We start from the raw sequence: 16925 nt of genomic DNA, 5'->3' as shown, positions 1-16925 counted from the left end.
TCTGTTCAGCTTGTAGATTTCCTTTTGAAGTTCCATCTCTTTGGCTAGCTCCTCTTCCGTATCTTGTCTGCTGTCTTTCTCTTCTTCCCACTGCGTGAGCCTATCTTGGAGCGCTGATTTAGCTCTTTTTTCTTCTATTGATTTGGATTTGGCCCAATGTTTTATGGCTGAGCGCAAGACTTTTATTTTGGTTTCCCAAACATAGTGCGGAGATCCTTTTATCTCTATTGCCCACTGTTCTTTTATCAGATCTCGGAATTCCTCCTGGTTGTCCCATGCTCTGTTATATCTGAATGGAAGCGGGCCCAAATTGGCTCCTTTGTCCAATTTTAGTGCAACAGGCTTATGGTCTGAAAGGTAACCTTGGATGATGAGGCTTTTGATGCATGCAAAATTAGCAACTATTCTGTCCTGGATCAATATACGATCCAATCTTTCCTTTATGTTGTTTCGGCCTGCTCTCTTGTTGGACCAGGTAAAGCGCCCATTCTGAGGAGGGAAGTCCATCAAGTTGTGGTTTAGTGTGATTTCTTCTAGAGCTTCCCTTGAGGGATCCGCCAAAAAGTTGCCCCCCATTTTTTCTTCGGCATTTCTTATTAAGTTCAGGTCCCCTCCTAGGATAATGCTTCTGCCTTGGGTCTCCAGAAGGTCTGCCGCAATTGACTTCCAGCAAGCATCCTTGTCCCTGAAGTGAGGGGGAGCGTAAACATTGTAGATTGTGTATTCTTCTGTCTTTGCCGTATTCTGTAAGTCTGAACGAATCCACCAGCTGCTTTGTCTTTGATTTAAAAGGTTCCATTTTTGTTTGTTCCAGATTGTCCCTATGCCACCTGAGGCGCCAGATGCGCTAACTGCAATTCCTTCATGAGTTCTGCTATTTTTTAGGAAATTTTCGAAATCTTGCTCACTTATTTTGGTCTCCTGGATGAGGAGGATGTCTGGGTGTTCGGATTTAAGGAGATCGCGGACTGCATTAAGTTTGAGGGAGGAGCCCATCCCCCTACAGTTCCAAGAGACCAAATTCATCATTTAATAGTCTTGGCGTGGGTACCTCCCTTCTCTTTCCCTTTTTCCCCGTTTCCTCTCGTCTTGTCCAGATAGGTATCCATTGGTTGTTGAATCCCTGTGGTCATTTCTTTTGCTGCCGCCTCATCCCTTAGCTCCTTGTTTGATTTCCTTCCCACTTTTCTTGGAGGATCTGCTGAGGTGTTGCTTTCTTTGGACTTGTTCCTGGTTAGAATTCTCTCTATTGTATGAGGAGGGGAAGAGGGAGGGGGGAAGATGGCGGGGGAGAAGAGGGAATCACGGGGGGGGCTCTAGGGGATGGGGGAGGGGAAATTGGGTCAGCGTCAGATAGGGTTTCGAATTGGTTAGAGGATAAAGGGAAGGCCGGGCCTGATTGGGTGGAGGGGATGGGGGCTACTGGGGGTTCTTGTTGTTTCCTTGTGGGGGGTTGGGCCTCTTTTTCTTTACAGTTTCCCAGACTTCTTCTGCTGTTTCAATGTTAGAATCAGAGAGATTTGCCTTTGCTTTACTACATCTGTTAGCGAAATGACCGTACTCATGACATACCTTGCATTTGAAGGGGAGCTGTTCATAGTCGACTTGCTGAAGGTGCGTCCATTGATCGACTCTAATCTTGATGGCTTCTGGCAGTCCTTTTCCCAGGTCCACTTCGACACAAATTCTTGCGCATGCATGCATGTTCTCCTTAGGCTCCGATCTGTCGATATACTTCCCTATTCCGTTTCCTATTGCTTTCACTGACTCGTCCCCCCAGCAGTGGAGGGGCAGATGCGGGAGCCGGACCCAAACAGGAACTGTGTTAGGTACGTCCATCTCCGGGTCGAAGTCGGGAGTCCACTTGTTCAGGTAAAGGCCTCTCGTGTCCATGAAGTATGGGCCATTCCTGAAGATTAAGTTTCGGTCTTCCACGGATTCGAAGAGGAAGGTGAAGAACCCTCTTCCGCAGAAACGAATCGCTATCTTGCCTTGAACCATCGAATTCCAGTTTCTTTCCACCCATCGCTGGACAGTGCGAGGGGAGGGCCATAAGCCCGTGAACTGGCCAACCAGGCCTCTGTCTGCAAGAGCCACCGCCGCTCTCCTTGGAAGGGCGGGGGGAAGCGGGATTTCTGGAACCTCATCCATTTTTTTTACAAAACGAGAAGTGACAGGCCTGATTCTCTCCGAAGAGTTCTCCTGTGTTAGGGAGGCAAAGGATTTCATGAGGTCATCCTGATCCGGTCCAGAAGGGCCCATGGCCGCCATGAACGGGGGACTGAAGGAATCTGGGCGGCCTAGCAGCGCAGAGCGGAGCTGCACCGGGGTTAGGTCAGAAGAGGCAGAAAGAAACGGGGAGGGATCAAGGAGAACGGGAGGGGGAGGAGAGCGGGCCCGAGGGCAGGAGGCCAGACAGGGGCGCAGAGCCTTACAGCCCTGCTGCAAGGCGCGGGGCGGCGGGGAGGTCAGAGGGCCGACATGGCCAGGGGGAGGCGCGCGCGGAGGTCCTTTAATTTATATATTAATACCTCAAGGGAAGGTGAAATTAAAAGAAAAAGAAAAAAGAAAAAAATAAAAAACGTTTCCCTTGTGGGAGATGTTGCACTCAAATTGTCAAAGTTCCAGGGAAGCGGAAGTACCAACTTTTTTCAACAAGGATCGTATCACATATCAACAGTCCATGTGTCATGGTCATTCCATTTTGCAAGCTATATATTGTAAATGATCTTAGTAGACCTTGAGTCTATGTAACTGTGAAAATTCTATTACTGCAGCGACTGATTTATTTTACCTACTTATTTTCCAATAAGTTATTTACGAAATCCCTTCAGTAAATATTAAAATAAATTCTACTGTAGATATCACATCATAATACAGGGACAAATGCATGCACAAGAATCAAACACATCAACACAGATATTTTTGGACAATTTCCCTAGAAAAACCCAATGCAGGAAAACCGGTGCAGCAGAGGAGGATTTTATTATTAAGCTTTTCTCGAGTACAACTAGGGTGCCAAACTGACTCACCCAACAGAGATAAATCCCCCGACGCCTCCCCCAGGCTAAGCGTCTGTCCAGCTAGCCTCTGCGCAGCTCTTAGACCCTCTGCGTCAACATCTGCCTCACTGCGTCAACACTTGGCCTCTCTGCGTCACCAACATAGGACCTGCAGTGATTGCGCAGTCCAGTTGCCTTTGCGTCTCCCTGAGTGGCTCTGCGTCTGCCTCTCTGAACTCTGCGCTGGTCCTCCGACACTATCTTTGCCTCTATGTTCCGTACTCGCTACCTCTTGTTGCAATTCAGACCTCTAGTTCGAATTTCTCAGCAAGCTCCGCTCCAGAAATTGAACTGACTGGTCGACCTCAGTATATCTCCAACTGACCCTCAAGCCTTCTCTTATATTTTTCCTGTTGATAAATCAATAGACGAGATTAAGTCCCTAATCAACGTTTAAGGATAAAATACACTTGATCTTTGTCTCTTAGAAGTTTCTCATCCTTATATTTATTAATACCCATTAATATTTTTATTTTCCTAAGTTTAGACATAGGAACTCATTAAAAATATTAATTATTTTAATAACTCTTCATCTGGATGGAATTTTCCAAAACAGTTTTTGGGTCCTGGAGATCTCATGTGCTTTAGCCTCTCCACCAATTTTCATGGCTAGAGCACATCCGATGCTACCCTAAATCAACAGTAACAACCTAGGTAAGCCTATAATTTGATGATGAATTCCATCCTACGAGGTTTTTTAACCTTGTTGATTATCTGTGTTTTTCGACACGACTAATCAGAGAAGTTTTTTCCCTCTAGCTTAAACCCCAAAGCTAGGGTGAAATTTATTGTCGAATTATTAGGTGAGTCCTACTGTTTTAGTAGAGTCTGATGTAAAAGTGGTTTGGGAACAATTTAAGCTAATTGGCTTAATTATTTTATTACAAATCACTTAGTTTACTAGGTCATATTGTGTCGCAGATGGGTTATGTTACATGTGTCTTGAGAGTCTAAGCCAAATGTGTATTCCCTCTTCGAGTCTTGTAAATGAAAAATCATATGTATTAAAGGGTTGGAAAAATAATTAAATCCCCTCATATGTAAATTAATTAGTTTTTTTGGCAAAATGAAATTAAATCATAAGCGAGAAAATTAATTAATTAGAGTAAAATTAAATTGTCTTAGGAAAATAAATTCTCCAAATGGAAAAATTCGTGGGTCTTAAAAGAATCAATTTTTAAAGGTCTTCCACCAAGGGAATATTGTATATTTTTAAGAAAATTTGGACCCTTGGACCTTGGTGGTTAAGTCAAAGTCAAATTTTTGAGGTAATTAGCTCAAAATAATTAATTTTGAGCTAATTAAAATGGAATTAAGTGATAAATTCGAAAATTCCTCAAAAATAAAAAATCAAGGGCTAAGTTTAAAAGATCTTGAAGTGTTTGTCAACAGCTAAGATTATTTTAACAAGGATCAAAGAAATTAGCCGTTATTTTTCCATTTGGAAGATTTATCTATAAATTAGAGAGTCATTTGTGTCTCTACTCATCTTGATCTCTGGCTAGAAAATTTCTATTGAAACAGCCTTGTAACTATTGTCCCGCTGAGAATTATTTTTTCAATCATAATAAAGACTTTGGGTGCAATTCAAGGTGTTCTTGCTTATTGATTTGTGGTATGTGCTGACTACGGGTCTCTATGTTGTGTTGAATACTGGTAAGATTTGTTTTTTCATTAGATGGAGATAGAACCATACTATTGATAGTTTTGGGCTAATCTTAGGTGGTTTGATTCTGCATGTGATCTAACAAATTATTTTGAGATAAATTCATAGTGCTTGCAGATACTTCAATCCTTGGCCTCCAAGTTCACAAACTTTGGCAATAATCAATGTTGCTTGGATTTCAAATATTTATATGGTGGATTAAATCTTAGTTAAGGCCATAGTATACATTGGGGTTTCTAAAGTATTTTTAGCCATTCTTTAGAGGAAAAAACTCCATAAAAATATTTTTCTTAAAAATTTAAAATTTTTAAAACCCTTGTATATTTGTAGATCTTGTGAATAATTTTGTAGATCTAACTTGTAAATTATTTTTTCTATCTTGGGTTTCGGGGATTTTTAGTATTTTGTATATATTTGGGGTTTGGGGTTTTTATTTTCATTTTTACACGTTGGATCAAGGAATCAAGTGAGAGAAGTGCTAGATTTAGGCCCTTGAGGGTAAGATCTAGCCTCTAGACAATTTTGCAGGGACATTTACTGAAGATTTGACAACAAAATTCAAATCCAGAAGAAAAAAAAGATTTTTGAGACACGGGTTTTCAGTTTTTGGCCTTCTCTTGCCATTTTAGCCCCCGATCTATCATCCTACCCCATTTATCCCCACAAATTTGCTTCCCTTAGCCTTGTTCTCAATTATTGGCCTCTTTTGCCCCAAAATTGACCTGAAATCGTAAACTGAAGTTTTAAAGCTAAATACATGACAATTTTGCAGGATTAAGGTCTCAAAATTCTTATTTTTCAAGCGGCAAAGTGATCCAAAAGTTTCATCGATTTTGACCTCTAAACCCTTGTTTTCTGCAATTTTATTACAGCAAGCAAATTATTAATAATTAGGCCCTAAAATCGCAAACTAAATGGTCAAGATCATTTAAAATTGCAAAATCTATTTTCACAAATTTTGGCCTCTTGGGTATTTGAGCTTTGGCCTAGATTTAACATTTAAGCTTGTTGGATTTTTCTGTAGTTCTGAAAATTTTGAAATAAATACTTAATAACGGCCAAGAATTGAAATTTTTCACTTTCCGGAAACGTTTACTAGTTTTGAAAATATTAGGGTTTGTCTTAAGCATTGTTGGGTTGCTGATCTATCACTGTTTCATTGTTGTAATAACGTATCAGTTATGAAATTTTTGAATTACATCCTCTAAATAACTCCAAAAACTAATTTTTTCAAGTTTGGCGAAATTCTTCTATTTTTGGAAATATTAGACATCTATTTTTGGTTTGATTAGTTTTATGATCTGTGGTTGACTCACTACTCTAACAAACATATCAGTTCTAAAAATTGCTGAGTCAAACTCTCTAAAAGCCCTAAAATCAAAATTTTCATGTTCTGGTGCATTTTACTATTTTTGGGCATAGAGGCCATCTATTTTTGGCAGTTTTATCTTGCTGATCTATCATTACTTACTATTGTAAATCAAGAAATCAGATCGGAAATTTGATTGAATACATCATCTTAAAGTGATCTAAGCAGGTTGCTGGTCATTGGAATTTCAGTGTTTTATGTGTTTGGCAAGTTTCATCATTTGAAGTGGTTTATGCACTGTTGTTACAACATTGATAAGATCTGAATTTTCTAAAGTAGTAGTGCTGATATAAACTGTCATAAATTTGTGATCAACATCTTGATTAGCTACTGTTAGCATTTGGCATCTTGGGTATCTTGGGTTATTTGATATCTTGTGAAATTTGCACTTGTATCCATAAGTAATTTATCTTGTTTAAGATTTACATTTCACTATTGTTAAGTACCATTGAAATATTTCTAATCAACGTACTTAAACAACTTAAGAAAATCTTAATTCAAGATAAATCTCACGCATAGATCACTGCATCTCACATAAGTTCTAGGATTTGCACATCATATAGGTTAGTCAATCATTCAATCAGTGGGTGTCCATCCGGTCATTTGGTTCCAATTCATAAGAAACAAGAAATTGTGACTCCATTAAGGCACTAGTCTCATAATGGAAATTCTAATTTAATCAATAATCTTGCTTAAATTTAACCAAGTGGCTAAGACACTCATCTGTGTCTCCCAAGTAAGTTGATTCTCAACTTGCTTTCCTTCACTTCATTCCATAGGAACTACCCCCCATAGCCTGTTGTTGGGAGACAACTAGAACGGAGTGGCGGAAATCAGGTGACAACCCCCGTCCTAAGCGTTGTCGCGGTGCCTGTACAATCCAGACGATAACAGGAAAAATAATATCATTATAAGTTTTGTAAAATCATTAAGTATCTTGAGCGAGGACATTTAAAAAAATTCATTTTATACATCCACCTTAGGATTGTTTGAACCCTCACCTTCTCAAAGGGAGTCATTTTTCTAATCTTAATAATAAATAAGTTTTTACCTAGAGGGAGTTTGGGGTCCTTTCCCCATGGTATCCTTCTTTTGAGGGTCCTTTTTATTTTATTACTAACTTACCAACCTCATTACTAACTTTTTCTTCTTGCATTTGCTCATCTTGCATTCATTCATCATTGGTAATTGGAATTGTGGGCTCAATATTATAATTGCAAGCTTATTGTACTTTTGAATGTCATAATTTATTGAAAGCATAAGTTTCTTTCTTTCAATTGTTCTTAATTCGCTTTACTGCTCATATTTCTAGTTATCTTGATCTGTGGTACTAACATCCATCTTGCAACACTACTTATCTAGTAACTTGAAGCTCTTCATATTTGTGCAAGTAATATTATCTACTTTGAGCATTGTCCATTAGGCATTAGTCTATATTTGTTGATCTCATTGTTGCCTCGTTATTCTCAACTGCTTCATCTTTTTAAGATTCACTATTTAATAATTACACTTGCAAAATTGTCTCAATTCAAGTTGCCTAGAGAGGTAGTGATCTTGCCCTTAATCTGCTAGGACCTGTTGTTCCAATGGGTTTTCCTTTTCATCATCACCTTTAGGGACTACCCCCCTTGAACTAGCTAGGAGAGAGTCTAAACAGAGTGAGTAGGGATCAAAGTGACAACCCCTACTCTGAGCGTTGCGCCTTTCATGTACACTTTAGGCGACAACACCTCCCATGTTAGTTCTGTTGTTGCAAGCAACATTGTGATTTCCTATGAGATGAGTCATCATTTGAGCAAGTTGTTGTTGTCCTTGGGCCAATGTTTGCATCAACTGTGTTGATTTGGGGTAGCATCGTATGTGTACTAGCCATGAAAATTGGTGGAGAGGCTAAAGCACATGAGATCTCCAAGACCCAGAAATGGTTTAGGCAGATTCCAACCGGTTTGGGAGATATTAAAATAATTAATATTTTTAATGGAGTTCTTAAGTCTAAACTTAGGAAAAATAAAATATTAATGGGTATTAATATAAAACTGGGTTAGAATGTTCCAAAAGTCATGGATCAAGCCAAATCTAATCTTAGCCATTGATTAGAGATTTAACCTCGACTGTTGAAGGATCAACGAGAAAAGTATAAGAGGAAGCTTGAGGGTCAGTTGGAGAACACAATAGAGTGATCAATCGTTCATTTTGCTAGAGCGGGGTTGCTAAGCAAAAGTGAATCAGTGATCAATAGCAAGGGGCAGTGAGTACGAGGCAGAGAGGCATGGACAATACTGGGAGACCAACACAAAAGTGGAGAGAGCCAGAGCAGTAGTCAGTCCAGGCTATGCAGAGCCCAACAGAGGCAACACAGAGCCCAAAGAGACTGCGTCACCCACGCAGAGGGCAGAGGGAGTGACACAGAGGCTCCCAGAGGTTGCACAGTGCCTCAGATTGCTGACGCAGAGAGTCTTGGCGCTGACACAGGTCAGCAGGAGGTTGACGCAAAGGCCAGAAGGGCCAGCGCCGAGCTTCAATTGTGTCGGAGAGGGTTTCTGTGGGATAGTTTTTCTGAATACCTGTTTCTGGATATAGAGGTGTTGCTGCCGTATATTTTTCTCTGTCGGGTGAGCCGGTTTAGACACCCAGTTGTACTCTGATAAGCTGCATATTAATATAACCCTCTGAATAGCTGCACCGGTTTTCCCGCATTGGGTTTTTCCGGGAACATTGCTTCAAAAATAATGGTGTCACTTGTGTGCTTGTTTTCTTTCAGTTGATGATCTATAGATGTTGATACTGTACTTGTGTTTATTTCTAGTATTTACATGGTAAATAACTTGTTAAGTAATTAAACAAGTAGGAAGAAATAAACCAGATAGTACATGAAGAATTTCTAACGGGTTAAACTTAGAAATTCCAACATGGTATCAGAGTGTGGTTGCAGATCATAAGAAAATTGAAGGCATTAACCAAGTAGAGCATTTGCAGTGGATTCAGCTTTCTCAAGTGATAGAGCTGATCCTTGCAGAAGGCGACAGAGGAAGGAGTGACGCAAAGGGACTACGTTATCGTTCTGGGCAAGAGAGAGGCAGTGCAGAGGCTAAGGGAGGCAGAATCAGGCTCACGCAGAGCCACGCAGAGGCCAGGAGGGTTGACGCAGTTGGCTAGGGGAGCTGATTTGCCAGTGCCGGGATTGCGCAGAGCTAAGTGGCTCAATCCTTCAGTTGCTGGGGTATAGGAGGCTGCAGGTAATTTGTGGAGCGAAGCTGGTGGGGTACTGTGGTCAGAACGGTACCTAATAGGGCAAGACCAAGGTGGAGGGAGTTGCTGCCGACGCAGATTTCTGGCCAAGGAATCCGGATCAGTGGTGCAGTTGCACAGACGATCGGAGTGGGGCAACTTGACGTTGGCAAAGGGATTTCCAAAAGGGAAATCAAGACTTAGAGGGAGTCGAGCCGAGAACTTCCAGAAGGGAAGTTGAGAGACTCAGCAAGAGTCGAACAGAGGACTTCCAGGAGGGAAGTAGAGAGTCGGAGGAGTCGAAAGAAGAGCAGCGAGATGGCTGTGAATGGGCTTAGAGATCAGGATACGCTGGACGGAGCGTCCAACTTTGTGGTCTGGAAGGCCAGGATCTAGTCCATTCTAGACAGCCATTGCCTCAAGGGCTTCGTCACGAGAGTGGTAGCTATCCCAGTTGCCCGGTAGGTAATGAAAGGTACAAGGAGGCAATGGCGAAAGCGAAGGCTAAGTGCATCATCCTTGATGGGGTCAAGGATCATGTGATACCACGTATTGCCGAGAAGGATACAGTAAAGGAGATGTGGGATGCCTTGAAGACATTTTACCAGCATACTTCCGTGCAGAGGAAGATGCTCCTGGAGAATCAGCTAAGGGCATACTAGATGCAAAAGGGAGAGCAGATAGATGTCTTCCTTGGTCGCTTGAAGGAGATCCGTGACCAACTAACTTCCATAGGGGCCACGCCGGATGAGGAATTGATGGTGAGGACCGCACTGAATGCAGTTTCCAAGGATTGGGAGGTATTTGTCCAGAGCATACTGGGCAGGACAAGTCTTCCAGATTGGGAAGAACTGTGGGCGGCTCTTCGTCAAGAAGAGATCAGATGACTGACCAAGGCGGGGAGTAGTAGCAAAGGGGTCAGAATCAAGAAGGAGGAAGAAGAGGATGTGACTCTAGCATCTGCGGGAAAGCAGGAGAAGAGGAAGAAGAAGGACCTCTCCAAGGTCAAGTGCTTCCGTTGTGGGGAACTTGGTCATTTTGCGAACGAGTGTCCTAGGAAGAAGAGCAAGGGAGAAGCTTCGGACTCGAAGGCAGTGCCTGCAAAGGCGGAGAAAGAAGTCGAGGAGGACGATTGTGCCATGAGTGCTCATGTGCCACTTGAGAAGAAGTGGGGAGACATCGAGCTGTAGTCAGGAGGACTACAGACGATGAGGGGCAGGATCCTTGAGGTACCCAACCTCTTGGATTATACCTTGCTACGGGAGCCCCGAAGAGGAGTAGCAGGACTGGCAGATGTCAGTAGAGACGAATGCGGATGGAGTGGCAGAGAGTGCTACAGTGCAGGAGTCCTCGGACAACGCGAGGCTAGCAGGCTGCAACAGTGCGAGAGGCACGAGAGTGTTGTACCAGTGTAGGATGGCACAAAGAGGTGTGCAATGGTGCAAGATGCAGGGAGTTGTTGCAGCAGCACAGAGGTTAGTAGAGGGAGCACTTGTTAGAGCTTCAGCATCGGGAGTGTCTCTAGCCTGACAGGGATGTCAGAGTTGGGTGGATCAGTTACTTACTTCTCGGTAACTGAGTTGCAGTGCAACAGTTAGTAGCGGCAGTGCTATGGGCAACACGATGCAACATGTTGAGAGGGGATGCAGTGCTGGGAGGATGGACCAATAGTAACATGGATGCAGAGGGAGTTGTCGTACAGATGCAATAGTGGCAGTGGCAGGGCCATGGGCAGCAATATAGGATGCAACAATGCCGAGGATTTTGGGCGGGGAGGCCTAGCATCATCATAGGGACTGATGCTGGATAATTAGGGTGATGCTCAGTGTGGACTGTGGAGTATTACTAGAGCACAATCCTCGCTAAGAGGGAGTGTTGATTTGGGGTAGCATCAGATGTGCTCTAGCCATGAAAATTGGTGGAGAGGCTAAAGCACATGAGATCTCCAAGACCCAGAAATGGTTTGCGCAGATTCTAGTCAATTTGGGAGATATTAAAATAATTAATATTTTTAATGGAGTTCCTAAGTCTAAACTTAGGAAAAATAAAATATTAATGGGTATTAATATAAAATTGGGTTAGAATGTTCCAAAAGTCATGGATCAAGTCAAATCTAATCTTAGCCGTTGATTAGAGATATAATCTCGGCCGTTGAAGGACTAACGAGAAAAGTATAAGAGGAGGCTTGAGGGTCAGTTGGAGAACACACTAGAGTGATCAGTCATTCATTTTGCTAAAGCGGGGTTGCTAAGAAAAAGTGAATCAGTGATCAGTAGCGAGGGGTAGTGAGTACGAGGCAGAGAGGCAGGGACAATACTGGGAGACCAGCACAGAAGCGGGGAGAGCCAGAGCAGTAGTTAATCCAGGCTACGCAGAGCCCAGCAGAGGTAGCACAGAGCCCAGAGAGACTGCGCATCCATGCAGAGGGCAGAGGGAGGGACGCAGAGCCTCCCAGAGGCTACGTAGTGCCTCAGAGTGCTAATGCAGAGAGTCCTAGGGTTGACGCAGGTCAACAGGAGGTTGATGCAAAGGCCAGAAGGGCCAGCGCTGAGCTTCAGTTGTGCTGGAGAGGGTTTCTATGGGACAGATTTTCTAAGTACCTGTTTCCGGATTAGAGGTATTCTTGTCGTATATTTTTCTATGTCGGGTGAGTCGGTTTAGGCACCTAGTTGTATTCTGATATACTGCATAATAATATAACCCTCTGAATAGTTGCACCGATTTTCCGCATTGGGTTTTTCCGGGGACATTGCTTCAAAAATAACGGTGTTACTTGTGTGCTTGTTTTCTTTCAGTTGATGATCGGTAGATGTTGATACTGTACTTGTGTTTATTTTCAGTATTTACATGGTAAATAACGTGTTAAGTAATTAAACAAGTAGGAAGAAATAAACTAGATAGTACATGAAGAATTTCTCACGGGTTAAACTTAGAAATTCCAACTAACTGTTGTCCTTGCTGCTTCCCTTGTAATATCAAATTTATTATTCTGTCTGTCCATGCATCAATACATGTAAGAGCTCCTTGGAATCTGGATATCCTTGTTCTTCCTTACCATCCATGGCTGCGCTGCAATAAACCTTATTCTTCCTGACTGTAATGTTACTTGTATCTCTAGGAAGCATGCAAAGCTTATATACTCACATGCTGGCATGATTCCACCACTGTAATAGGTTAGGGTAATTCTTTCATTGTTTTCTAGGGTTTCAGGGCAAAATCTGTCTTACCAACAACTATTAATTTAATACTAATAATGTAATTTCTTCAATGAACATATCAATGTCTCATGATACAATGAATTCAATAAAACCAACTCCAATGAATAATTGCAATCAATACAATATAATTGTTTGTCAAAACCATTCAATAGCTTGGCACAAATTTTCACATTTCATAGTATAGTAGCCGAACAACCTATTCCAACAATTCCATCAACCAACGTGACAGGTTCAGTTCCAATCAACCTTAGCAAATTCAACAGTGAAACACAAGTCTGTATTTATATGCAACTAATAAAACACTACGAATTCTATCAAATACCCTAGCAACCTCGGATTTGTTACAATTAGAATCTTAGTGCTTCCGCAGAGTCTTTGTTACTTTGTTACAGGATCCGCAAGTGTTGTGAAGCTCACATCTTTGCTACAGGATCATGAATCGACCATTATAGGGGCTTGGCTCAGCTGCTACAGGGGGCAGGAATTATCAGTTGCAGACGGTTTGAGGATTACGGGGTGTGGATATAGACACGAAGCCCTAGCTTTAGACCTCCTCATGGAGATTTAACCTTCACCTTAGCTTAGGATGCTTATTAGTCTTAACTTGTACGCTCTCAGGTCACTGTAATGCATGTCTCAATCTTCTATGATCTGCCTGTCCTTAGACTCTATATTTTGCTTGTCCTCAATTAAACTCCTCTAGCATAGGGTTAGTGATTTACTCATGTGATCTGTCCAGATTCTAACTTCATATCAGCCCGTCAACGTAAGTCGCATCACCCTGTCAGTATAACTGGTATGATTCTAGACTTCTAGAATTTGTCTACCCAGAAATCTGTTAGATCTAGTGTTTGCCACCCAATCCACATAAAGTCATTGTTCAGTTCAGACTCTGAATTTGGAAAATAACTTTACCAACTTCAAGATGTGAGAAAAGACTTCACTGCTTCCATAGGAAAAATACTTTGTTCCAAAACAAGTAGACGGATAGAAGATGCAAGAGATTTACCAACTAGGGTGGAATCTTGCACCACTGAAATTGGTTGGGAAGAAGGTGTCTTAAAAGTTAAAACCCTCAGAGCCAAGCTCAAAAAAACAGATGAATTGATTCTCAAATGCTCCAAAATGAATTCAACCCTCTTGTATTTAAAGATTTCCTAGAGGGGTAACTTCTTAATTGATTGAGTAAATTTTACTCCAAGCCCCAATTTTGGGTGTCTTTGTCCAGCTGCCCCAAAACTTGCTTAGAAATTGGGTATTTTGGGGTTTTCCCCTTTATTGAGGATTATAGCCTATGGAATAGGCTACTTCGTCTCTCATTAATCCTCAATTTCAAGAGGACATTACATGGGGCACATTCATTGAATTCCATCATATCATTTGTATTCACATGTGCACACCTTATTATTATTCATCCTCACAGATATTTTTATATTCCACATATTCTGAATATTTTATGTGTGAGCAAACTTTGTTCATGACACTGCCGTGCAAAGTGTTTGTGGCATATTCCCTTATGACACATTCTCTATATGTGACACATTTCTCTCACTTATATTCGTATGCCATGTAATACCAATGTTGTTAAAAGCGCGATCGGGATTAAATCGGCTCCGGGAAAAAAGCGGAAAAAATCGGCAAAAGCGGGAAAAAAGCGGAAAAAAGCGGGAAAAAAGCGTTTGGCACAAAAATATTCATTTTTTTTCATTTTTTTTCAATTTTTTTAATATCTAAACCATCTACAACATAAAATAAATACATTGACACATAAATATGATAAAAAAACTAATATATAAGATGTTTAATATCATTTCTAGCGCTAAAATCACACATAACATTGAATAATGTCCTGAATAGTAAGTCCTGAGTCCTGATCACTATCCCGCTGCCCCGCGCCTCGGCGCTTTTTTCAATAAAAATCGCGATTTTTTCGGAAAAAATCGTTATAAAAAAAAGCCCGCGATTTTTTGGGATAAAAATCGCGATTTAAGCGGGATAGTGATAAAATCGCGATTTTAACAACACTGTGTAATACACACTCAGGTCCATTTATTTCTCTTCTATATCCTAGTCATGACTCATAACACCTAAGTGAACATTATATTATTTAATATGACCAATCATGACCATGTCAAATGATCATCCCTACTAGTCCAGTGTTGGAAAGGTTCAAGAGGTGATTTAAATGAGATTCAAAGCTGCAGTTTGTTGTTTGTAATATGTATGATGGCTTACAAAAAGTGTTGCAAAATTTGCATGCTGACAAAATTTTGACTCATTTTCTTCAGTTCCCTCCTATATCCTTGTCATAACATCTTTGTGAACATTACATTATTTAATATGACTAACCATGACCATGTGTAATGATCATTCCCAACAGTCTGGTGCTGAAAATGTTCAAGAGTTGATATCAATGAGATTCAGAGCTGTGGTTTGTTGTTTATATGATAGTTTACAAAAGGTGTCATGGCATTTGAATGTTGATAAAATTTTGACTCATTTTCTTCATGCCTGGACAGATGCATTGATTGTAAAACTATTGATGGATGAATTGGAGTCCCTTCATTTGTTTTGAATAAGATGTATTGTTCTGATATTCAATTCTATTACAATGTAAATGTGGGAAGTCATAGGGATTTCATTTTTTTTGTTCACTCTTTCCAGATTTTGCAAATAACAGTAAGCACTATTGGTGCTTTTTGTATTGTAGAGTTAACCGTGAGCTTATGCCCGATTGAGGATTTGCAAGTGTGAATCCATTTCTCTGTTAAAATCTCCATGGATGCTGGCATTAAGATTTAGCTGGGAAATTGGAAAGGGTTTATTGTCATAAATTCACCGCAATCTCATTATTTCCTGTATGATGGACAGCACAATGTTTTGACATCGTTCTTACAAAAGTGTGACTGTAGCAGGAGACTGAAAAGAGAAGGGAGTCTTGGAGCAATTGCCATTATATGGTAGTCTTCCAATATGGATCTGTTGTATTGTTCAACATTGCTGATCACGAAGAAGAAAAATATTTACAAATTGCCAAAAAATATGCTTCAGGTTTACTTTCTGAGGCAAGAAAGGATGGTAAATATCCTATTCCCTAGTATTCTGTAGAGTTACCGATTTTTTCTTTCTTTCTAGTGTATCACCTATTGTCATTGAATACAATATGTTAATTTGATTTTTCAATGAATGGCTGAAATGATAGTGATCATTTTAATACTTATAAAGGCCAAATCTTCTTTTATTTTAGGTATCTTCCACAGTATTGTAGATTGTTTCAGGCACTGCAGCTTTTACATTGTTAGTAATAAGGTGAGTGCAACTTCCCCTAGAGATGATGATTGATCTAGGCATCGAACTTAAAATTGAAGACTGAAATTTACCGCAAGTGGAAATTAGTTGACCTCTCCTTGAAGGTGGCTCTACATCCTTTTTCAGCCATAGGAAATGGCTGCTTGTAAGATGGATGGTTCCCTAAATTTCTTGTTGATGCTTCATGATCATCCAAGCATTCCTAGCACTACTTCATCTCACCTAAGTGGTCTAATGAGAAGGGTTAAGATTTCCACTGAAGTTAATGTCCGGAAGAACTAGGCCACAGTGCATTCTCAAAAAACATGCTTTATGATCTCCTTTCAGCAATATGTAACACGTAAGTAGTAACTTGTTGATCAGACCTCATGAATGCAACTGTTCTTGTAGTTCTACTATGATTGATTACCATCTACCCTTACTCAGGAGACCTGAAGGGAATCCTAGCTTTCTTGATGGACTGAAATCTTTTAGTTCGTCTCTTTGTTACCCCTAAAATGGTCGATGTGTTATATTTCGTCTTTAATTACTTTATGAGAGAGGGTTGTGAACTAAGTAATGAGGTCATCATAATGAAAAAGGTCATTAGGAAGTACTAATTACTTGGTTGAAAGATTCTGTTCGCCAACCATCATGTATGTACGACCTGTTACTGCTCAATCTAGCAGGGGTCATAGGAGGGGTTCCAGAGGGGCAGCTACTAGATCAAGTGGCAAGAATGGGACAAAGTCCTACTGTCACCTCAGTCAATGTTCCCTGCTCTTTACAGACTTTCATTGATGGGAGGATTTCCGGTATGAGGGAAATCACTATGAAAGATATATCAATGATGGGGAGATAACGATTTCAAGAGCCCATTCACAGGAGAGACTCAGATGTTAGAGCTTACTTGCTCAAGAAGCAAGGTGTATGGCTCTCCAAGAAAGGCTTTTAAGGAAGCCTAGACCTAGGCATGAGGGATATACCTTGATGATGGATGCCCTAGACCTAAGATCCTTAAGGGAAAAGGGTATTCTAAGTGATTTTGTAAAATAAGAACGATCAAGGTGCGGGCTCACAAAGAATCCCAAGTG

At 40.8% G+C, this 16925-nt stretch overlaps 1 protein-coding gene across 1 annotated transcript in view; it reads left to right on the top strand.

The window, feature by feature from the left end:
• LOC149184459 (protein RETARDED ROOT GROWTH, mitochondrial-like) overlaps window positions 1–16925 on the top strand; it is a 212249-nt gene that overhangs the window by 83777 nt on the left and 111547 nt on the right. Inside the window, exon 3 of the mRNA XM_089417497.1 lies at window positions 15459–15621. Within this exon, the coding sequence (XP_089273623.1) occupies window positions 15459–15621 (163 nt within the window). The remainder of the gene's footprint in view (window positions 1–15458; window positions 15622–16925) is intronic.

The sequence above is a fragment of the Pinus tabuliformis genome, chromosome 3_2 (genome assembly GCF_031772625.1).
Source record: "Pinus tabuliformis cultivar Carrire ecotype Pingquan chromosome 3_2, CPIR1, whole genome shotgun sequence".
Lineage (NCBI taxonomy): Eukaryota > Viridiplantae > Streptophyta > Pinopsida > Pinales > Pinaceae > Pinus > Pinus tabuliformis.
The sequence above is the reverse complement of the archived record's forward strand: the minus strand, read 5'-3'. Positions and strand labels throughout refer to the sequence as shown.